The sequence below is a fragment of the Mobula hypostoma genome, chromosome 5, assembly GCF_963921235.1.
Source record: "Mobula hypostoma chromosome 5, sMobHyp1.1, whole genome shotgun sequence".
Taxonomy (NCBI): domain Eukaryota; kingdom Metazoa; phylum Chordata; class Chondrichthyes; order Myliobatiformes; family Myliobatidae; genus Mobula; species Mobula hypostoma.
Window position 1 is genome coordinate 139,733,108 of NC_086101.1, and position 23,748 is coordinate 139,756,855.

At 42.1% G+C, this 23,748-nt stretch overlaps 1 protein-coding gene across 2 annotated transcripts in view; it reads right to left on the reverse strand.

The window, feature by feature from the left end:
* Positions 1 to 23,748, reverse strand: part of mamdc2a (MAM domain containing 2a) — a 113,828-nt gene that overhangs the window by 20,079 nt on the left and 70,001 nt on the right. Inside the window, exons 8-12 of one of the 2 annotated variants that reach the window (XM_063049040.1) lie at positions 17,915 to 18,061; positions 15,281 to 15,543; positions 11,396 to 11,492; positions 10,365 to 10,517; positions 1,869 to 2,125 (exon numbers count right to left, since the gene is read on the reverse strand). In XM_063049040.1, the coding sequence (XP_062905110.1) occupies positions 1,869 to 2,125; positions 10,365 to 10,517; positions 11,396 to 11,492; positions 15,281 to 15,543; positions 17,915 to 18,061 (917 nt within the window). Of the gene's footprint in view, positions 1 to 1,868; positions 2,126 to 10,364; positions 10,518 to 11,395; positions 11,493 to 15,280; positions 15,544 to 17,914; positions 18,062 to 23,748 lie in introns of those variants that run through there. The other variant, XM_063049041.1, reaches the window with a different exon arrangement.

The following is a 23,748-nucleotide window of genomic DNA, read 5'->3' on the forward strand; positions in this document are numbered from 1 at the left end:
TGGTACTGCAATTATGTCATAATGCTCAAGTCAGGATACTGCACAAGAATTAAAAACATCTTAAGGGCTTAAAGGAAGATAAAATAGATTTGTTCCATTTAAAATCATAAAGAACATAGATTTCCTTTTTACTACAACTCTAGAGTTAGTACAACTCTAGGGTACATGTATTTGTCAAGTATTTTGTGCATTTGATGTTTTCCCTTTATTTCCACGAGCTTAATTGACCTAAATAAGCTCTAGTCCTTACTGATTCTCACAAACCCTCCTGCATGGAAAATGGAAATTCAAAGTCCTGTCTAGAAAGTTGAAAAGTGGGCTTCGTGAGTGGTTTGGGGAGGGTGGAGGTGACTTTCACACAAGCAACATCAGCACGTATGAGGTCATGAAATCCTCACCTTCCCCAGGCACCAATGAATGGCCCTCAGAGAACCAATCTCAGACAGAAGTCTAGCAGGCCAAGTAATAGATACTGCAGCTGCAACTCACTGGCGGGTGGTAGACAGACCTTCCCTCAGATGGTCAGGTCCAATGAAGAAATGCTAATGTATTTGTGTTGGATTGTTGTACAGCTTGAGGGAAACTCCAGCCATCATGAACCAGTAATGCATAATTCACAAATGGCTGTCATATAGATGTAACAAATAATTAAGAAAACTAATAGAATGTTTTCATTTATTGTGAGGAAAAGTAACAAGAAAATAGTGAGGTTATGCTTCATTTATACAGAACATTTGGAGTACTACCTATTAAAGGAAGCACGTATATACTGTGTGTGTATGTATATGTGAGTGTGTGTGTATATATATATATATATATATATCTAGGTTTGGTTGCAGGACTAATATCTAGAATGGAGTGTTGTCTTATGAAGAATTGTTGGACAGGCTTGGCTTGTATCTGCTGGTAAAAGAAGAGAGAGATGACTGAATATATCTTTTTCTAATTGGTCTTTCAATCATATTGATGTTGATAGAATGATTCATATTGTGGGAGAGTCTCAAACTAGGGGTTTAAGAATGTGGGTGGTCATTTAAAATGGAATTGAGGCACCCTATTCCCCTGCAGAAAGTAGAGAGTCTTTGGAATTCTCTTTCCAAAGGGCTGATGGAAGTAAAGCATTTGAATATTTTAAGGCTAAGATGGATAAATTATTGCTGAGCAACAATGAAAGGAGCTGAGATGACAATCAGTTCAGTCGAGAACTTATTAAAAGATGGAGTAGACTCGATGGGCTGAGTGATTCACTTCTGCTCTTAATTCCATTGGCTCATGTGGTGAATGTTTAAAGTAGACAATAACAACTTGAATTTGTACGACACCTTAACATAGCAAACATCTCAAGATATTTCACAGCATCAGAAAATCAAACCAAACCTGACAATTTGGATTGGTGAATAAAAACTTCGTCAAATAAGAAACTTCTATGTTAGAAAGAGGGAAGGGAGATAAAGAAGGGAAAGTTTTATCGATGGAATTCCAGAGCGTAGGATCTTGACGCTGTACATGTGGCCACCAAAATAGTTAGTTCTTAAATTTGGGAGTGATCAAGGGGCCGGGATTAGAAGAGTGCAGGTAACTTGCAGGGTTACAGATCTGAGGGGGATTACAGAGTGGGAGTAGATCAGATAGAGATTTGAAAAATGAATGAACAGATAGTGCACAAACAGGAGCAAACATGTAGACAGTGAGTGAATGGGACGGTGCAAGTTAGGATACAAGCAGCAGTTTCAGATAAAATGGAACTTACAAATAGACTGAAGGTTGGTCAGGCAAGAACTAGCGTAGCTAAGTCCAAACTTAATAATGGTCTTTGGCCATACGTTAGCTAAAGCAGGTTACAGTTGGGTGGAAATTTGCCAACTAACCTGATGGCTTTGCTCACATTTGTACTCTATCGAGGCCTTCATCCAAGATATGCTTTGTTCTCCTCTTCTTTTCCACATAAGGATTTCTGGAGAATTCTCTTTCTTCAAGTAGACATTTAGCAATCCTGTTCCAAGCCCATACATGTGGTAAAAGAACACTAGACACTGTTTGCCTGTGAATCCTCTCAGCTGCCATGACAACAGTCGTGCATTGTATCCACGCCTCATATGGGAGGCCTCAATATACATATAGCGGCCTGAAGGAAAGTTTGCAACAGATTAGATTACAGGCATTCCGCACTGAAACAAAAACATTGTTCTGGTGAAATCACAAACAAGAGAAAATCTGTAGATGCTGGAAATCTAAGCAACATACACAAAAAACTGAAGGAACTCAGCAGGCTAGGCAGCATCTATGGAAAAGAGCGCAGTTGATATTTCAGGCCGAGACCCTTCATCAGGCCTGCTAAGTTCCTCCAGCATTTTGTGTGTGTTGTTCTGGGAAACATAACTCTACCAAAGTAAATGAAAATCAAAACAACTGCATGCACTAGAAATCTGAAATAAAAAGATAGAATATTCTAGAAAACTTGGAAAGACAGCTGTGTGGGAAGAGAATCATTAACAGTTTCACTTTTCACAGATCTGCCAGATCTGCAGGGATTTTCCAACATTGTCTGCTTTAATTTATAATTTTTTCCCCATTTCCTTTTAGTTAATCATGGGATAACAAAAGATCATGAATCTCCGGAATTCTTTACCCGAGAGAGTCGAGCAGGTGATATCATTATAAGTATTTAAAATGGAGGTAGATACATTTTTGAATGATTGAGGGATATGGGGATCTGACACAGAAATGGGGCCTGGGCTAGATCAGCCAATATCACATTGATTGGTTGGGTAGACTGAAGGGGTCAGATCTCTTACACAGATATCCCACCTCTTCCGGAAGTTCCGGGAGTCTCCCGCATATTGATAGTGGCTCCCTGATGCCTGGAAATTATATACATTATCACGGAAATCCATTTTTTTTGAGAGGGAGAGGGAGAGCGAGCATCCTGATTGGTCTCTCTTCGTGCTAAGTAGACCTATCAGTTTTCCCTGTGGGCGGGCTTTACAGTCGACCTCAAAAATAATGACAGTGTTGCTCACTGCACTGTTTGCAACAGTGACTTTTCTATTGGCCATGGTGGGTTAAATTGTAAAAGACATGTTGAGGTGAGTTTAACAGGTGTCATTCGTTCATTTGGATAGCTAACGTTATTTAAACTAGCTGGCTAGCTGCTAAGGAGCTACTCTATTGATGTCCTATGTGATGAGGCCAAACTCCCTGTCGACTTGCTTAAAGTTGTAATAGAATAAACGTGATAATATTATATAAGTACATATTTCAATGTCACATTTTCTGCATATACCCAGCTTGGTTTACGGATTAGATAAAATCACTAAACAAAGTATTACATACACCCTTGGAGGTCAACCGGGGGGGTGGGCGGGATGGGAGGGAATATGGGGTTGCAGGGCGGGGCAGGCGGGGGCTCTACCTCCCTGAAATGAGTTTTTGTAGGGTGGGATGTCCGCTTACGCCTGCTCCCATTCTAAAAGAGTGATAGCTGTAAAAGCAACATGGCCTTACACTTCACTATCTCTGTTTTTGTTGTTATGTTTGGCAAGTGTTTTCATCTTCACACTTCTAATTGGTTGGCTTGATTTATGATGAAGTGTGTCCCGGGAGGGGCAGACAGGAATCTATCTGTTCAGGAGCCACGGTTGGATCAATCGTTGTCTGGCGTCTTGTCCACAGCCATTCCCCGAGTGGCCCTGAGTTGGCTTCGTCTGATAGAGTCCTTGAAGCATGCAAGCCTCCGCATGACGTCAGCACGTTGATTCAGGTCATGGAGGACTATCCCTGTAACCTTCTTGAGGTCTATAACCTTATGAGGGCTCTGCATTTTGGACCCATTAAACGTTATTAATTTGTAATCACTTAGTCACAGGCAGCCATAGGCTTGAGATGTAGGGTCAATCTCAGTTGAAAGAATTCACTTGGTTGGAAAGTTGAAAGATGTGTCTCATGTGTTCCCTGGGTTGAAATGGCTAACACAAGAGGACACAGTTTTAAGGTGCTTGGAAGTAGGTACACAGGACATGTCAGGGGTAAGTTTTTACCCAGAGGGTGGTGTGTGTGTGGAATGGGCTGCCGGCGACGGTGGTGGAGTCGAATACAATAGGGTCTTTTGAGAGACTCCTGGACAGGTACATGGAGCTTAGAAAAATAGAGGGCTATGGGTAACCCGGGGTAATTTCTAAAGTAAGTACATGTTCAGCACAGCATTGTGGGCAGAAGGGCCTGTATCGTGCTGCAGGTTTTCTATGTTTCTATGTGTGATAGCCTACTGCTTGGGGAATGTATGGCTAAACAGCTGATCTCACATTCCCCTGCAGAAAGAGAGGGCACCAACAGGAATATCTGCTTGGAGCTGAGATGTTCAATTTGCACTGTTCAGGAGATCTTACAATTTAAGGTTAAGTACCTAAAAAGCACATATGTTTAAATGACTTTATCTAACTTTCATTTTGCCAATGATCTTCTACCACTTCCACTGAAAGGTGACAAGCAGTCCTCTTATCATATGATAAAGCTAATCATACACAATAAAGACTGGCCAAAAGGCCTTGGCATTTAAATGGATGAGAAACATAAAAGCTTCTGGAGAGACACTGACATGGCCAATGCTGAGAAATTGGGCGGCTGGCAGAACTAAATCAATTGGCAAGCAACAAAATGTTAACCCAAAATATTAACAATTCTCCTGCATCACATGTGTCGCTCAACCCAATAAATTCCATCACAGATTGATTATAGCTCAGAAGTCCTTGACTCAAAACAAACTATTACAAGAAAAAGAGCAGAGCGCTGAATTGAGAAATCATTAAATATCACAGCTGAGTGCACATGGTTGCATTTCTCTCTGCAATAAAACTGCAAAGGTACAATAAGCTGGTATCCTTGGAGGTTTGGTGGTGCTGGACCAGCAGACTTTCTAGACTGTTGGACGTTGCTTCTATTAAATGCACATTCCACTTTTTTTACATGTAGTATAATAAGTTTTTCAGCAAGCCTGATGAATTCAAAGTGTGCGGAAATACACAAATATTCCCGACCTTGGCCCCGTCTGTAAAACTATTCATACTCCTGATGATGGTGGCTTGAAGCTCAATCCCAGCTCCAGCTGCACATCCTATCCTCCATCTGGACCCTGGTCCAAGCCATACTTTGGACCGCTGGCTGGACGGATGAGTGAACTGGATGCTGAACCATCAAAATGAACGAATGATTAGATGGCAGATTAGTCTGAGTATTCCTCTTCCACCCGTGCTGTTGCCTATAGTACTCTGCTTCAGAACTCTTCTCCTCAGCATCAGAATATGGGATAAAAAGGAGTCTAGATCCCTTACAAACACAGACAAAAACTCATTACCGTCCCCTCTGATCACACCAGTACCAGTACATTCTCCAGCCCTTGTCTGACATCCAGCAGTGAAAGAGCGGAAATGTTATCGAAGCCATTGTCCTTGGGTCTGTCTGCACTGACCAATTCCCCTGCCCTGGATGTTGTTTGCAAGTGGACATTAGTGCCATGCATAATATTACTGACATATGTCCTGAAATTTGTTGCTTTGCTGCAGGAGTACAGTGCACAGCATAAAAATAAACCGGAAATGTAAAATATGTATAATTAAAGAAGTGGTGGGATAAGGTTCATGGGTTGATTTATTGCCTGTTCAGAAATCTGATGGCAGAAGGGAAGAAGCTTCCCACGGTGGGTGCCATGGTCGAGTAGCAGTTAGCGCAAAGCTATCATAGCTCGGGGCGTTGGAGTGCAGAGTTCAGTTCCGGCATCCTCTGTAAGTCCTCCCTCTGAATTTGTGGGTTTTCCCCGGGTGTGCCAGTATCCTCCCACAGTTCAAAAAAATACAGGTTAGTGGAGTAAAGATGAGGAAATCTGCAGATGCTGGAAATCCAAGCAACACACAGAAAATGCTGGAGGAACCCTTAAGGCCAGGCAGTACCTGTGGAAAAGAGTAAGCAGTCAACGTTTTGTGCCAAGACCCTTCATCAGGACTGGAAGTAAAGATGAGAAGTTGGAGCAAGAAGGTGGGGGGAGTGGCGGGGAAGAAGTACAAGGTGGTAGGTGATAGGTGAAACCGGGTGAGGGGGAGTCGTGAAGTAAAGAGCTGAGAAGTTGACAGGTGAAAGAGATAAAGGGCTGGAGAAGGGGGAATCTGATAGGAGAGGGTAGAAGACTATGGAAGACAAGGAAGGGGAGGAACACCAGAGAGAGGTGATGGGCAGGTAAGGAGATAAGATGAGAGAGATAAATGGGAATTGGGGAATGGTAAAGGCAGGGATGGAGGGGGGCAATTACCAGAAGTTTGAGAAATCAATGTTCACGCAATCAGGTTGGAGGCTGCTGAGACGGAATATAAAGTATTGCTCCTCCAACCTGAATGTGGCCTCATTGCGGCAGCAGAGGGGGCCGTAGACTGACATGTCAGAATGGGGATGGGAAGTAGAATTGAAATGGGTGGCCACATGGAGATCCTGGCAGATGAAGCATAGTTGCCTGGTGAACCAGTCTACATCAGGTCTCACTGATATACAGGAGGCCACACTGGGAGCGCCGGATACAGTAGATGACCCTAACAGACTCACAGATAAAGAGTGCTGTACCTGCAAAGACTGTTTGGGGTCTTGAATGGTGGTGAGGGAGGAAGTGTAGAGGGTAGGGTACTTGTTCCACTTGCAAGGATAAGTACCAGGAAGGAGATCAGTGGGGAGGGACAAAAGGACAAGGGAATAGCGTAGGGAGCGATCCCTGCAGAAAGCAGAAAGTTGGGAGGGGGAGGGAAAGATGTGCTTGGCGGTGGGATCCCATTGGAGGTGGCAGAAGTTACAGAGAATTATGTGTTAGACATGGAGGCTAGTAGGGTGGTAGGTGAGGACAAGAGGAACTCTATCCCTGGTGGGGTGGTGGGAGGATGGGTGAGAGCAGATATGTGCGAAATTGTGGAGGAAGGAAAGCCCCTTTCTTTGAAGAAGGAGGACAGCTCATTAGTTCTGGAATGGTTTAATTAGTCACTGTAAATTATCCCGTGATTAGGCTACGGTTAAATCGGGGCTTACTGTTGGCATGGCTCAAAGGAACGGAAGGACATATTCTGTGCAGTATCTCTAAGTAAATAAAATAAATAAGCTGTTCATAAAATGTTAAGAATGTGTCTTCGGGCACCTGTACCTCCTCCCTGATTGTAGCAATGAGAAGAGGGCATGGCCTGTCTGATGGGGTCCTGAGTAATGGATGTCACCTTTTTGAGGTATCGCTTTCTGAAGATGTCTTCAGTGCTGAGGAGGCTAATGCCCTTGATACAGCTGGCTGACTTTGCAAACCTCTGCTGCTTTTTCCGATCCTGTGCAGTGGCCTCTCCTACCAGACAGTGATGCAACCAGTTAGAATGCTCTCCATGGTACATCCGTAGAAATTTGCTAGAAACTTTGGTGACATACCAAACCTCCTCAAACTCCTAATGAAATATAGCCACGGGTGTCATTTTTTGCAATTGCATCAGTATGTTGGGCCCAGGATAGATCTTCAGAAATGTTGACACCCAGAAACTTGAAACTGCTCACCCTTTCCACTGCTGAAAGCTGGCGTGTGTTCTCTCAACTTTCCACACATGAAGTCTACAATTAATCCCTCGGTCTTACTGACATTGAGTGCAAGGTTGCTGTTGCAAAGCCACTCAACCAGGACAGTCTCTCACACTCTTGCATGTCTCCTTGTCACAATCTGCATTTCTGCCAGCAACAGCTGCATCATGGGAAAATTCACTGATGGATCTAACCTGGTCCCAACATATTGATGCAGTTATAAAGAAGGCAAGCCAGCAGCTATACTTCATTAGGAGTTTGAAGAGATTTGGTATGTCAACAAATACACTGAAAAACTTCTATAGATGTACCATGGAGAGCATTCTGACAGGCTGTATCACTGTCTGGTATGGGGAGGGGGTGGCTACTGCACAGGACTGAAAGAAGCTGCAGAGGGGTGTAAATTTAGTCAGCTCCATCTTGGGTACAAGCCTACAAAGTACCCAGGAGTGGTGTCTCAGAAAGGCAGCGTCCATTATTAAGGACCTCCAGCACCCAGGGCATGCCCTTTTCTCACTGTTACCATCAAGTAGGAGATATGGAAGCCTGAAGGCGCACACTCAGTGATTCAGGAACAGCTTCTTCCCCTCTGCCATCCAATTTCTAAATGGTCATTGAACCCTTGAACACTACCTCATTTTTTAAATATATATTATTTCTGTTTTTGCATGATTTTTAATCTATTCAATATACGTATACTGTAATTGATTTACCTATTTATTATTATTTCTTCTATATTACGTATTGAATTGAATTGCTGCTGCTAAGTTAACAAACTTCACGACGCATGCCGTTGATAATAAATCTGATTGATTCCGAGTTCTATACTCCATACATACTTTGATAATGAAGTGAACCTTTGAACCTTTTAAGTTCCGTTACAAAGAAGGCATGGCAGTACCTCTACTTTCTGAGAAGTTTGTGAAGATTTGGTATGTCATCTGAAGCTTTGACAAACTTATATAAAGAAACGGTGGACAGTTTACTGATTGGTTGCATCATGTCCTGATAAGGAAACACCAATGGTCTTGAACGGAAAAATCTTCATGAAGTAATGGATACTGCCCAGTCCATCACACCTAAAGCCCTCACCATCACTGAGCGCATCGACAAGGATTGCTGTCACAGGAGAGCAGCATCCATCATCAAGGTTCCCCACCATCCCAGGCCATGATCTCTTCTTGCTGTTGCCATCAGGAAGGTAGTACAGGAACCTTAGGTCCCACTCCATCAGATTCAGGAGTAGTTATAACCCCTCAACCATTCGACTCTTGAACCAGAGTGGATATTCACTCATCCCAACACTGAACTGATTCCACAACATATGGACTCATTTTCAAGGACTCTACAACGCATGTTCCCAATATTTAGTAGCTAATTTTTTTTTTGTTTCTTTTTTCGTATTTGCACAATTTGTTGTCTTTTGCACAGTGGTTGCTCGTTTGTCTTTTCTGTGTGTAATTTTTCATTGAATCTATTGTGTTTCCTTTTACTTACTGTGAATGCCCACAAGAAAATAAATCTCAGGGTAGTATATGGTGACGTATGTGTAACTTGTATGTTAATAAATTCACCAAGGCAACCTTCCATTTTTGTGACATCACTCAAATCTGCTTTAGTGCATTTGCTGCTAAAATCCACACCCCTGGCATATCTCCAGACCACGCTACTAGAATCTACTATGCGATATCTACCCCAATAGCTCATATAACTATTATTGATCTGTGAAGCATCCTAGCACATTTTGGTAAGTTATAGGCACTATATTAGTGACAGATGATGTTGTTTTATTGAGTGCTATATCTTCTAACACTTCATAAAATGCAATCCTGTGACTCAGAATTCTCACAGTTCAGAGCTCATTACAGGTCTTTGTGACTGTTCATAGCTCTCAGTCAGTTCATTACTGGGCCATCAACTTAGCCATATGAGGAAAAATTAAGTAGATCAGGCCTGTACTCCCTTGGGTTTGGGAGAATGAGAAAATGATCTCATTGAAAAGTGTAGAATTCCTGTGGGCTTTAACAGGATTGGCAAGTGAATCATGTTTTCCTTGGCTGTGGTCTCCAGAACCAGTCATGGGTTCATTTAGCACTGAGATGTAAAGAAGTTTCTTCACCCAGTTGACAGTTAATCATTTAAATACACTACCCAGGAGATGGCTCAGTCCCTAAATTACTTTCTAGGCAGAGAAACATTTTGTTGGATATTAATCAATATATGTGCAGTTAATGCAGGAAACTGAGGGTCAGGTAAATGATTAGTCATTTTCTTATTGAATGGTAGAGCAGGCAAAGGGTTTAATAGTCTAGTCCTGATTCCATTTCTTACTTGAGAGTCATACAGTACATGTCCATGCTAACTATCAAGTACCCATCTATCAGCACTTGATGCATGGCCTTCTACGTCCTGGCAATTCAAACGCTCATCTAGTTATTGTTAAATGCTGCAAGTGCCTTGGCCTCCACCACCCTCTACCACCCTCTAAATTAGTCCGCTCAGATTCCAGCCACCCTCTGGGTGCGAAGTTCCTTACCCTGATCCTCTTGACGTTTCTTACTTTTTACTTTAAATATCTGCCCTCTAGATTTAGACATTTCTACCACCAGGATAAGTTCCCTTCTACCTACCTTATATATTCATTTAATAATTTTGAATACATCTATCAGCCTCCTCTGCTTCAAAGAAAACAAACCCAGCTGACGCAGCCTCTCGTCATACCAAGAAAAGGTAAAAGTTAGAGCTATGATTAATTTGAGAATGTTTGTTGACATACAACTCACCTACCCCTGTGGTGTGATCTCCTTTTGGACCTGTGAAGGATGTTGGTGTAGCACCTGTTCTTCTGTACCAATTGCCTCTATCATTGTGGTCCTGAATAAATCCACAATTATCTGTGTCAAAATTGCACTTCCCTGGAACAGCCAGCCAGGACCCTGCGGAGACAGAAGGAGCCCCCTTAAGCTGTAAGCATCTCCAATCTTACTTTAATGTTGCAGTCAACAAAGAGTCTGCGGCAGAAGACTTTGAGCCTGCTTTTACACTCAGTGTAATTGTGGTATATCTATGGCAGCACGAGGGAGGAGTCAGAGTTAAGCCCTTTGCCCGGGTCAGAAGTTGAACTTTTCAGGTCCAGGTTCAAAGTCAGATAGGAAGCCTCCACTCTACAGTGTGTAATATGAGTGGAATGGCTGTGTTAACTTGGGAAGAAGTATTGTGGGTTTCCTATCACCTCCTTAAGGGTAATAAAGAAGGCCTTTCCAGTGATGCTCGCATATAGTGAATAGATAAACAATGTTGTTTGTGAGCTACAATTGTGAAAGCCATGCGATGCGTAAGAGGAAGATTTTTGAGAAATTGTCTGTCAGCACCTGGGATTACAGAACAAATGGAACCAGAGAAGGTCTCCTAGTTACCATAGACAGCCTCACCAGAGTGAGAAAATGTGTTATTCAAAACCCATCTCCATGAACCCACCTCCATGCATGACCCTTAATATAATTGACTATCAGGAGTCCAATTACCTCAAATTTTAAGTTGACAACTGACTCGCAATCTACTGCTATTTTTAGAGATTTCCAAATTTCTGCTTGTGCTAACTTCACTCCCAAAAAGTCTAGTGACCACTGCTAAAGTTTCTTCAACTAGACTCAAAGGGTACCTCAGATATGCAAATTGAGCTTAAAAATTACTATTAAGTTCTGCTTACAACACCTCTGCCAAAATGATTATTCTATCTATTAATGGAATCTCCTGTCTAGATCTACATCACTATAAAGTAAAAGATAGATAAGTATTTTGGTGCAATCAATACCTCCAGGAATCTGACAATCCCCTTGGCTTACAACGATGTCATCTAGTGCAACCTTCCCACAGTTCCAGAAACTCTTACAAACGCTGACAAATACTATCTAGAAAAGAAAGGACAACCATTACTTCAACGAAATTCAGCTCTGTCACAAGCATTTTTATGACAAAATTTAAATGACAAAATTCTCTTCCACTAAGCAATCCACACCTCGCTTCTCGTCTGTATAAAAACAGTTGGAATTCAGGTTAGTAAATCATAAATAACACAACAGAACTTCGCTATCAGTACAGCTGGACGTAAATGAAAGAATTTTACATTAATCTTTAAAAATTAGGGTGGATTACTTTTTAAATGACAATAAGTAGAAACCAATCAGGAAAAGGCCATTCAGTCCATCATTAGCTTACCTGGCATTCAAATACTCCTGCCTCATTTGTATCTGAAATCCATTTTGCATTTCCAGTATTTGTACCCCTTTAATTACCTTTCATGAACAAAAAACTAACATTCTCAGTCTTTAGATTTTTAATTTATCCGCAGTTTCCACAGTTTTTTTTTGGAGGAAACAGTATCAATTACTTTTGTGTAAAGAAATTCAGACAATTTTGTTGCCCCTTTGGTTTTGTCTCTCCAACTTGGAAGAAGTAGCTTCTCTCTATCTGACCTGTTACCACCTTAAAACCTGAAAATAACACTGTTTAATCTTCTATACATCTAGAGTTAAAGAGAAAGGGTACCTTTTGTACCTTTCAAAATCTTATAGTCTTATTAAACAAAAAGTAACTGCTTCCACTGCACCTCCCATTTGTTTGTCCTCCACCAGCTAGAGGATGTGTGCGGCAGCTGCACAGAAACATCACCACCTTCAGCTTACCTCCAGAAACACCCATCGCCCTGATCTGGAAATACACTGGCACTCCTTCATCATACTCTGGAACTCCCTACGGAACAGCATTGCGGGAATACCTTTAACATACAGTCAGCAGTGGCCTGAAGGTAGTTCTGATTCTGTGTGATTGCCTGCCATGACAGCACATCAACATCCCACAAAAAAATTCTGCAAAATCATTATTTTAGTTAAGAATGATTGTGTCATTAGTCCTAAGGGGTTAATTTTTAAAATTCCAAAAGTCAATAAAAGCAGAAAAGAAAAATGTTGAAGTTAATAAAATTGTGCTCTAGGTTAATGAGAACTAGTAAATATGATGAGGAGATAATGTGAGTGTTTGAGTCCAAGAAAAGCATGAATTAATATTTTAAAAAGTATTTTTTTTTCTTTTACAGCTATCAATCATTCAACACAGGTACTGCACCTGCCCAGCTCTTCATCCTATCAATGTCATATTATAAACTACAGCAACACATACAAAATACTGAGGGAACTCAGCAGGTCAGGCGGCATCTGTGGAAATGAATAAACAAGCAACATTTCAGGCTGAGACCCTTCATCACGTCTAGAAAAGGACGGGGAAGAAACCAGAGTAGGAAGGTTGGGGGAGGAGAAGGAGCGCAAGCTGGAAGTTGACGGGTAAAGTCAGGTTAGGAAGAAGGTAGGTGGGTGGGGGAGGTGGGATGAAGAGAGAACTTGGGAGAAGATAACTGGAAAAGGTAAAGGACTGAAGATGAAAGGATATGATAGGTTACAAGAGAGGACCATGGAAGAAAGGCAAGAAGGAAGGGCACCAGGAGGAGGTGAAAGCAGGTGAGGAGAAGAGAATAGGTAAGAAGAGAATCAGGGTGGGGAATGGAAGAAGGGGGAAGGGGAGGTCAGAAATACAACTTCCCTTTCTCCCATGGTCCACTCTCCTCTCCTATCAAATTCCTTCTTCTTCAGCCCCAGACCTGTTGAGTTCCTCCAGCACTGTGTGTGTGTTACTCCGGATATCCAGCATCAGAAAAATTCTTATGTCAGTTCAACTTCTGGCATAAGTTGAATTGTTACCTTTGGTTTTGGGTTGCTGGAAGCAATCTCGATATGCCTAAATAACAGAAAATCTGATAGCATTAAAAGATTAGAAACATAAGAATTGTTGAAAATAGTTAAATTTTTGATTCAAAATGTCCATGGCCTTCTCTACTGCCACCAACATATCTGACCACAACCTCCTCTGCTGCCACAATGAGACCAGATGCAGGTTGGAGGAACAACATCTCATGTTCTATCTTGGTAGTCTCCAACTTGACATCATCGATTTCTGGAACTTCTGGTAATCACTTGCCTGGATTTTACCCTCCCACCTGTTCTTCCTCATTCTGGGGCCCTCATGCCCCTTCTCTTCACCTTCCTTGCTCTCAAGACCTGCATGTCACCTCCCTCTGATTCCTCATCTTCTTCCTTTTATTCCATAGTCTACTGCGTCTATTATATTTCTTCTTCTCCAGCTCTTTACCTTTTCCATACATCATCTCCTAGCTTCTCACATCATTCCCTTCTATTACCCCTTAAAGTAATATTTTTATCAATATATGTCACTATATACATCTCTGAGGTTCATTTTCTTCCAGGCATACTCAATAAATCCAATAACCATAATAGAATCAATGAAAGACAAAAACAGACTGCACAACCAGTGTAAAAAGGACAACAAACTGAAAATACAAAAAAGAAATAAAAATATTAATAATAATAATAATAGATAAAAAATAAGCAATAAATATCGAGAACATGAGATGGAGTCCGTGAAAGTGAGTCGATAGGTTGTGGGAACAGTTCAGTGATGGGGCAAGAGAAGTTGAGTGAAGTTATCCCCTTTTGTTCAGAAGCCTGATGGTTGAGGGGTAGTAACTGTTCCTGAAGCTGGTGGTGTGAGTCCTGAGGTTGCCGTACCACCTTCCTGATGGTAGCAGTGAGAAGAGAGCATGGCCTAGATGGTGGGGGTCCCTGATGGTGGATGCTTCTTTCCTGTGACAATGCTCCAAGTAGATGTGGGCAATGGTGGGGAGGGCTTTACCCGTGATGGACTGGACCATATCCACTACTTTTTGTAGGATTTTCCATAGAAGGGTCTTGGTATTTCCATACCAGGCTGCGATGCAGCCAAATCTTCACAAACTCCTAAAGAAGTGGAGCCACTGTTATGCTTTCTTTGTAATTGTACTTACCCCTCTCCCACACACTTACATTCTTCCTCACCTACCATCTGCCAGCTTGTGCTGCTCCCCCTTCAGCCAACTTTTTATTCTGGATTCATCCCTTTCAGTTTTAATGACGGGTTGGCCCAAAATGTTGACTGTTCCTTTTCCCTCCACAGATACTGCCTGACCTGCTGAGTTCCTCTAGCATTTTGTGTGCGTGTTCAAAATAAATATTTAAGAATATGAAATGCTTTTTAAGTGAAGGCCAACTCAAATGCAACTGATCCAGAGTTGCTTCAATGTTATATGCATTACAGTGCACTACAAAGGAATTCTTGCTACATGCTTTTGTTATATGCATTACAGTGCACTACAAAGGAATTCTTGCTACATGCTTTTGTTATATGCATTACAGTGCACTACAAAGGAATGCTTGCTACATGCTTTTGTGTTGCAAAAGTGCTCCATTAAGTCTTGGAATTTTAGAAGACTGAGTATTTGCTCTAAAATAGTGAACAGATTGAAGGACAGAGAGACTTAAGGAGGGAATTCAGATCTCAGTACCTTTGTAGCTGACAACTGAGGAGCTGATGGTTGATTCACTAAGTTCTCAGGCATTGTAAAGAGCAGAATTGAGCAAGTACAGAGATCTTGTTTTGTTCCGTGGAGGAGGAGAAGGTTACATTGCTGAAGAGAGGCAACACCAACTATACTTTGAAAGTAAAGCAAAGAATTTTAAGATCCATATACTGCCTGGTGTTGGTCAGGAGGCGAATGGGACTGGTGGACATGGAGAACGGAGTTTTAGTTTACCTTAGCGGGCTCCAGTCTTTGGAAATTGACTTCTGCTTGAATCCACATTCCTGTTGGTGATTTGGGAATTGTCCAAATCTTTTCCTGGACTTTGTCCATTTCATCATAAATATAGACAGCAAGGGCATCTTCCGATATAAAATGATTCAGTGCATAGAAAAATCGCAAGCAGTACTGGAGGTTGGCTAGTAAAAGTGGGCCTATTAGGTGGGCCACGTACTCCTGATGATATCCAAATCTTGCATTGGAAATAAGAAAGCCACCTACGAAAAGTCAGAGAGCATCTGCTGGTGAACCAGCACAATAAACCCAAAGAAACACAACCCCTAGAGATACTCAAGAGACTTACAGAAAAATACACATAAAATACCGAGTCTGCTCCATCAAATGCTGCCGCAAATTTATTTCTCCTTAGCTAATCTTTAAACAGTTCTCCATTTGTGTTTTTAGGAAAACCAGTCAAGACCACCCATAAACTTAAGAGTTCCAGTAAGACCAATAGAAGCACTCTGCAGCTTAATTGTGCAGAGACTTTCCCAGACTGAGCAAAAGCTTGAGTTCACCCGACCCCCTAAATTACAACAGATTCTTTTCAACTGCCCCCTCTCCCAACACTCCACAACTCCAGGTCACTAAGCATGTAGATTTTAAAACCTTCAACTGTATTTTATCTAAATCTAAATTCAATTCTACAGTTTCTCCAGTTCTCTAATCTTTGCACTCCTCAGGTTCTGGACATGTGCCTGCCCCCAGATTTTGAAATTTATACCATCCACCAAAAATAGCTGTATCTTTGAGCATCAAGACACTAAAGCAGCGGATTTCCCTCTGGCCTCTACCTGCCTTTCCTTTCACCATTTACAAATAGTTGTAAAGACAACCTCAGAACTGGTTTCAAAATTTTTTTATATCATAAATTGAATGACGATTTGGACCAAAACTGTCACAGCTTTCACATTAGGTTATCAGGCCATGAGAGTCGAGAACTTAGGTTGCAGATAATTTAAAGCTATGTACCGATTAAGGCCTCACATACTTCTCTGACGACAGCACGTCCACTTTTGCACGTCTATTTCTATTTGAGGGAAGGAATGCACCCAGAGCAAAACTGTGACTCCAAAGCGGGGGGGGTTCACTTGAGACATTTTAAACCTATCATCTTAAACATATCTCTACTGTTTACCTCAATCACTCTGCATGGGAATAAGTGCCACAGTTTTCCACGATTTCTTATGAAGAGGTTATTGAATCCCCTATTGGATTTGTTAATATTTATAGTTCCTAGTTGGGATCCCGTCCAGCTGTCTAATTCAGCCAGGGTAGTTCAAGAACACAGCTGTTGTGGGACTAACTTTATGCTGACACACAGTAAAATAGCTCGCTGCAATTTCCAGACTTTTCATTGATGCCATGGATGTTGAATAAAAATGAAGGTATTTAACAAAAAAGAATGGATGCAATTTTAATCGAATTCTGTGTTGTGGGATTTACTTTGTTAATACTGATGGCCATCAGGTATCATTTCCAAGGGGTCGCTGGTGTCCACCAGAGGGAAATCAACAATCTGAATGAACAGCTAATTGCCTGGAAGCATTCCCTTGGACAGCTAGCCATCAAGTTAGAAAGCATGACCCTTAGCCACCACTGGGAATGTTGTACACAATGTGAAATAAGCACTTAAGCATACACATATGATGATAGCTGAAATATTATGAATAAAGATTTTCAAAACTTAAAGATTTTTTTCTTATTATTTTAAAAATTCTGTGGGGTTGAATGAAGTTCTGATGTGGCAATTATTCCTTAGGAAATTACTACCTGGCCACCCAGTGAAGTTCACCATGCCTTCAACGTCCATGTCTACACACTACAAATGAGTGCAGCGGTGATTTCTGTCTGATATACGGACAGTGGCCTTATTCATTTAAATGGGAATCACTAACTTTCAATAAAAAGTTAAGTACGTGCAATTTGTATATATGTTCCTTAAGCTCAAGCTTGTAATTGATTTACATCAGCTAAATGCATTTTATTAATTTTTTAATTATTACACAATCATTTTAATGTTTTGAGTTACTTAAATCTACATCAAATGCCGCTGAAAGTGACATTTTAAAAAAAGGAAGCTGTTTTATTGGGTGGGGTGGTTACGGTGGAGAAGAGGCCTGGTTACCACTCTGCCTCCTGGAGCTACCTTTCTGCAAGAACAAATGCGCGGCAGTTCCTCATCTCACACTGGGTCAGCCACAGATGAAGGCAATCCAGCTTGTCTCACACTTGGCTTCCAGGGTGCTAACACTGGAGAGTGGTACCGATGAGAGAGCCAGCCCCCAGGGGCTAGTCCCTAACCCAGCACAAAATCAAGTGCGGCTGTCACACCTCTGAGAGCAATGATTCACATCAAGCAGGATCCCACACATCAGCTTTAAGATGTTTATGTAAGGGAATTACAATCCACACATATAATATTTAATTTTTCTTTAACAGATGTTATCAATCAGTAATTAAGCTTATTTTATCATTGCATTTCACTTGAACCTCGTGTGTCATATTTACTGCTGACTTCACTTAATAATAATACCCTCTTCCCCGAACAGCAAGCAAAATATACCGCACAAATGTAATGTATCTTACCCATTCCACTTGTGTGATCTCCAAATCGGAACAGATTTGGTTTTCGAATCTGTCTGGTCCATTTTTTGCCATCCATGTGGTTTTGGGTATAATTGCAGAGATTTTGATCAAAGTTGCAATTTGCCACAGAGGGATCAAAGAGCAGAGCTTGATTCAACAGAAGAAGAAAATACCACTCAGTATCTCCCAGAATGCGGAGCACAGAAACCGACCATTCAGTCTACTACATTCACATAAAAGAGTAATTCCAAATTACACAACCGAAGCATGTACCAACCCCATAATATTCTGCTGTCTGCATCTCCACCAAGGTAATTGACTACTGCCAAACTTATAACTGCCCAAGAGGAGTTCTAGCTGGAAACAATCTAGAAGAATAATCTGAACTCCAGTTCAAATTCATGTTTAATTGTTATTCAACCACATACATGTCAACAGCTGAACAAAACACCAGTTCTCTGGAGCCAAGGAGCAAGACACAGTACATACAGTACACACAGCACATAAAGTTGCGAAATAATTAGCACGTCCTTGAGTGATGTGGCCTGAAGGTTGATGGTGCATGGGTTGTTTTTCCTGGAGCTACATTTCTGCAAGGACAAACGCGTTGCAGTTCCTCATCTCACACTGGGTCAGCCAGAGACGAAGGCAATCCACCTTGTCTCCCAGGGAGCTAACGCTGGAGAGTAGGACCGATGAGAGAGCCAGCCCGCAGGGGCCAGTCCCTAACCCAGCACAAAATCAAGTGCGGCTGTCGCACCTCTGATCTCTCCCACACCGCTTCTGGCACCTCAGGTGATGTTGGGGCATGAGGGTCCAGTCCACGTAACAACTGAGACCACACATCTCCCCGCTGACAGTCTCACCAATGAACTGGACTTGCAGTATCTGTCTTACCAATGTCTAACAGGATCTTGCAATCATAAGAAAAAAGTTTAAGACAAACATTTGCACTGTTTGTGGATTAAGGTTTCATTGAGCCTCAGCATTAGAGTAGTTGCCCAGCTGCCCAGAGTTAGTGGAGCTTCAGGAACAATATTATCCTCTACTTCTCTTCTCAGAAAAGGGTTTAAGTGGGAATGTTCATATGTACAGGCTTGGCTGAAGACAGCAGGTACTTAGAAATGCTGCTCCATCAAGGTGCACTTCACCCTCCTTCAGAAACATTCTTGTCTCTGGTTCTAGATCCTGCAGTTGCTGATGCAGGTGATTTGCTGCAGGATGTTTCTCTGGCAGCCCAATTGAACCTGGAGCCAGAGAGGGGCAACTCACAGGTCCATGGTTGAGATCTTAATAAGGAGTGTTCACACGCTTCTGGCAGCCCAATCAAACAGAGATTCATTAGCAAGGGACAGTGAGAATGGCTCCAGGGGTTGTGTTGTGTTCTTTATGAGATGTAGGAATTCCAGGAGGCCTGCAGCCTCTCAGATAACCACATCTGCACCAGATGTGGCAAACTGTAGCTCCTCAAAGACCATGCTAAGGAACTGGAGCTGCAGCTCAGTGACAGATGGCTCATATGGGAAACTGATGACATGATAGATAGGAGGCTCAGGGAGGTAGTCACCTCTAAGTTGCAGGAGGCAGGTACCTGGGTGACTGTCAGGAGAGGGAAAAGAAATGGGCAGCCAGTGCCAAGTACCCCTGTGGCCGTTCCCCTCAGTAATACGTGTACCACTTTGGATACTGTTGAGGGTGGATGACCTATGAGAGGGAAGCTACAGCGAATGTGTCTCTGGCACTGAGTCTGGCCACATGGCTCAGAAGGAAAGGAGAGAGAAGAGGACTGCGGTAGTGATAAGGAATTCCATAATTAGAGGAGTAGACAGGAGATTCTGTGGACGCAATAAAGACGCACTGATGGTAAGTTGCCTCCCAGGTGTCATGGTCAAGGATATCTTGGATCGGACCCACAACATTCTAAAGGGGGAGACAGAAGTCTTGGAATATATTGTTACCAACGATGTAGGCACCAATAGGGAGGAGGTGCAGCAGAAGAATTTAGAGAGCTAGGTAGAAAGCTGAAAATTAGGACCTCCAGGTAGTAATCGCTGGACTGCTGCCTGTGCCATGCACCACTGAGGGTGAGAACAGGATGATTTGGCAGATGAATGCATGGCTGATGATCTGGTGCAGGGGAAAGGGTTTCAGATTTCTGGATCATTGGGTATTTTTTCTGGGGAAGGTATGACCTTTCGCAAGAGGGACGTGTTACACCTGAACCTGAGGGCGACCAGTCTCCTTGTGGACAGGTTTGTTGGGCAGTGTTTAAACAAATTTGGCAAGGGGATGGGAACCGGAGTGATAGGACTGAGGATGGGGCAAGTGGTATACAAGCAGAGGCAGTGTGTAGTGAGACTGCGAGGAAGAATAGGCAGATGCTAGGGTAAAATTGAAGTCAGTGGGATAAGTTGCAGTGTAAAAGAGGGACAAATTTGAAAAGGGTGACAAAATGAAGCACTGAAGGTGTGAAATTTGAATGCATGCAGTACAAGGTCAATGATCTTGTAGCGAAGTTTGAGATTGGCAAGTATAACATTATAGGCAACACTGAGTCGTGGTTGAAAGAAGATTATAGTTGGGAGTTTAACATCCAAGGATACACATTGTAGTAACAGGACAGGCGGTAGTCCGAGGTGGTGCATGGCTCTGTTGGTTAAAAATGAAATAAAATCCTTAGAAAGAGGTGACATAGGATCATAAGATGTAGAATCGTTGTGCCTAGAGTTATGGATCTGCAAGATTTAAAAAAAAAAGGCTCTCATGGTAGTTATATACAGGCCTCTGAACAGCAGCCAAGATTTGGAATACAAATTACAGTGAGATATAGAAAATGTATGTCAAAAGGACAATGTTATGATAATCATGGGGGATTTCAATAAGTAGGTGGACTGGGAAAATCAGATTGATGCTGATTCTGGATCCCGAGAGAGTATTTGCAGAATGCCCACAAGATGACTTTTTAGAGCAATTTGTGGTTGAACCCACTAGGGGATAAGTTGTTCTGGAATGGGTGTTCTGTAATGAACCAGATTTTGCTAGAGAACTTAAGGTAAAAGAACCATCAGGGGATCAGTGATTATAATATGATAGAATTCACACTGCAATTTGAGAGACAGACCTAAAGTCAAATGTATCAGTATTACAATGGAATTAAGGGAATTACAGAAGCATGAGAGAAGAGCTGGCTAAAGTTGATTGAAAGAATACACTAGCAGCAGTAACAGCAGAGAAGGAATGGCTGGAGTTTCTGGAAGCAATTTGGAAGGCGCAGGATGGGTATATCCCAATGAAGTATTCTAAAGGCAAGATGACACAACTGTAGCTGAGACGATAAGTCAAAGCCAACACAAAAGTAAATGAGAGGGCATATAATAGAGCAAAAATTAGTGGGAAGTTAGACAATTAGGAAGTTTTTAAAAACCAGAAGGCAATTAAAAAAGCCATAAGGAGCGAAAAGATGAAATATGAAGGTAAGCTAGCTAAAAACATTAAATAGGATACCAAATCTTGTTTCAGATGTTTATATAAAGAGTAGGTATCTGACCACTAGAAAATGACACTGAAGAGGTGGTAATGGGGGACAAGGAAAAGGTAGACAAACTGAATAAGTATTTTGCATCAGTCTTCACTGTAGAAGGCACTAGCAGTATGCCAAAAGTTCAATTGTGTCAGCGGACAGAAGTAAGTGCAGTTGCTATTACTAGGGAGAAGGTGCTTGGGAATCTAAAAGGTCAGAAGGTAGACAAGTCACCTGGACCAGATGGACTACACCACAGGGTTCTGAAAAAGGTAGCTGAAGAGATTATGGAGTCTTTAGTAATGATCTTTCAAGGATCACTAGATTCTGGAATGGTTCTAGAGGACTGGAAAATTGCAAATATCACTCCACTCTTCAAGAAGGGAGAGAGGCAGAAGAAAGGAAATTATAGGCCGGTTGTTAGCCTGACCTCAGTGGTTGGGAAGATGTTGGAGTCAATTGTCAAGGATGAGATTCCAGGGTACTTAGAGGCACATGGTATGTTTTCCTTAAGGGAAAATCATGCCTGACAAACCTGTTGGAATTCTTTGAAGAAAGAACAAGCAGGATAGACAAAGGACAATCAGTGGATGTCGTACTTGGACTTTCTGAAGGCCTTGGAAAAGGTGCTGCACACGAGGCCGCTCAGCAAGATAAGGGTTCATGGTATTACAGTTAAGATATTAGCTGAATGGCAGGAGACAAAGAATGGGATTAAATGGAGCCTTTTCTGACTGGCTGCTGGTGACTAGTGGTGTTCCACAGGAGTCGGTGTTGGGATGGCTTCTTTTTACATTGTAGGTCAATGATTTGGAAGACAGAATTGATGGCTTTGTCACCGAGTTTGAGGATAGGTGGAGGGGCAGGTAGTGTTGAGGAAGCAGGAAGGCTGCAGAAAGACTTAGACAGATGAGCAAAGAAATGGCAGATGGAATACAATGTCAGGAGTTTATGGTTATGTACTTCAGTAAAAGGAATAAAAGTGTAGAATATTTTCTAAACAGGGAGAAAATAAAGAATTCCAAGGTGCAAAGAGACCTAGGATTCCTCATGCAGGGTTCCCTAAAGGTTAACTGGCAGGTGAGGAAAGCAAATGCAATGTTAGTGTTCATTTCGAGAGAACGAGAATGTAAAAGCAAGGATGTAATTAATACTGAAGCTTTATAACGCACTGGTGAGGCCTCACCTGGAGTACTGTAAGCAGATTAGGGCCCCTTATTGAAGAAAGGTTGTTCTGACATTGGAGAGAAATCAAAGGAGGTTCACAAAAATTGTTCAGGAATTGAAAAGCTTATCATATGAGGAGTGTTTGATCGCTTTGAGCCTGCACTCACTGGAATTTAGAAGAATGAGGAGGGATCTCATTTAAACCCTTTGAATGTTGAAAGGCCTAGATGGAGTGGGTGTGGAGAGGATGTTTCCTATAGTGGGGAAACCTAGGACCAGAGGGCACAATCTTAGAATAGAGAGACATCCATTTAGAATGCAGATGGGGAGGAATTTCTTTGGCCAGAGAGTGATCAATTTGTCGAATTCATTGCCACAGGCAGCTGAAGAAACCAGTTCATTAGATGTGTTAAAGGTGGAGGATGATATAGTCTTGATAAGTCAGGGCATGAAAGTTATGGAGAGAAGGCAAGTGAATGGGGTTGAGCGGGAAATGGATCAGCCATGATCAAACGGCGCCAACTCAATGGGTCGAGTGGCCTAATACTGTTCCTATATCATATGGCAGTGGTCCCCAGCCACCGGGCTGCAGACCGGTACCGGACCTCAAAGCATGTGCTACCGGGCCGCGAGCAAACGATATGATTTGGTGATATGAAATGATATGAGTCAACTGCACCTTTCCTCATCCCCCGTCACGCACTGTTGAACTTGAACACCACCCCCCCCCCCCCACCCCCAGGTCGGTCGGTCTGCAAGAATACTGTCAATATTAAACCAGTCCACGGTGCAAAAAAGGTTGGGGACCTCTGTCATATGGTTACCCAAAGACTTTAGATGTTCAAGAAGATAGTAACCATCATGTTCTCAAGAGTAATTAAGAATAGGCAATAAATGCTGGACTTGCCGATACATAATTACCCTTGAAGAGATGTTGGTGAACTGACTTTTGAACATCTCTTTTGCTTCTGGCAAACTTCCTCCTGCAATTGCAGAATAACTTGAGGTCTTCAAACGTAATGAAGTGCAGAAGCATGAGTGAACAGATCAACTATGGATCAACAGCAAGAGAAAGACTTTACATCTATGTACTCTGAGCAGTTGAAGAACAGAATGGGTCAAATTTGATGGTAAAACAATGCTTAGC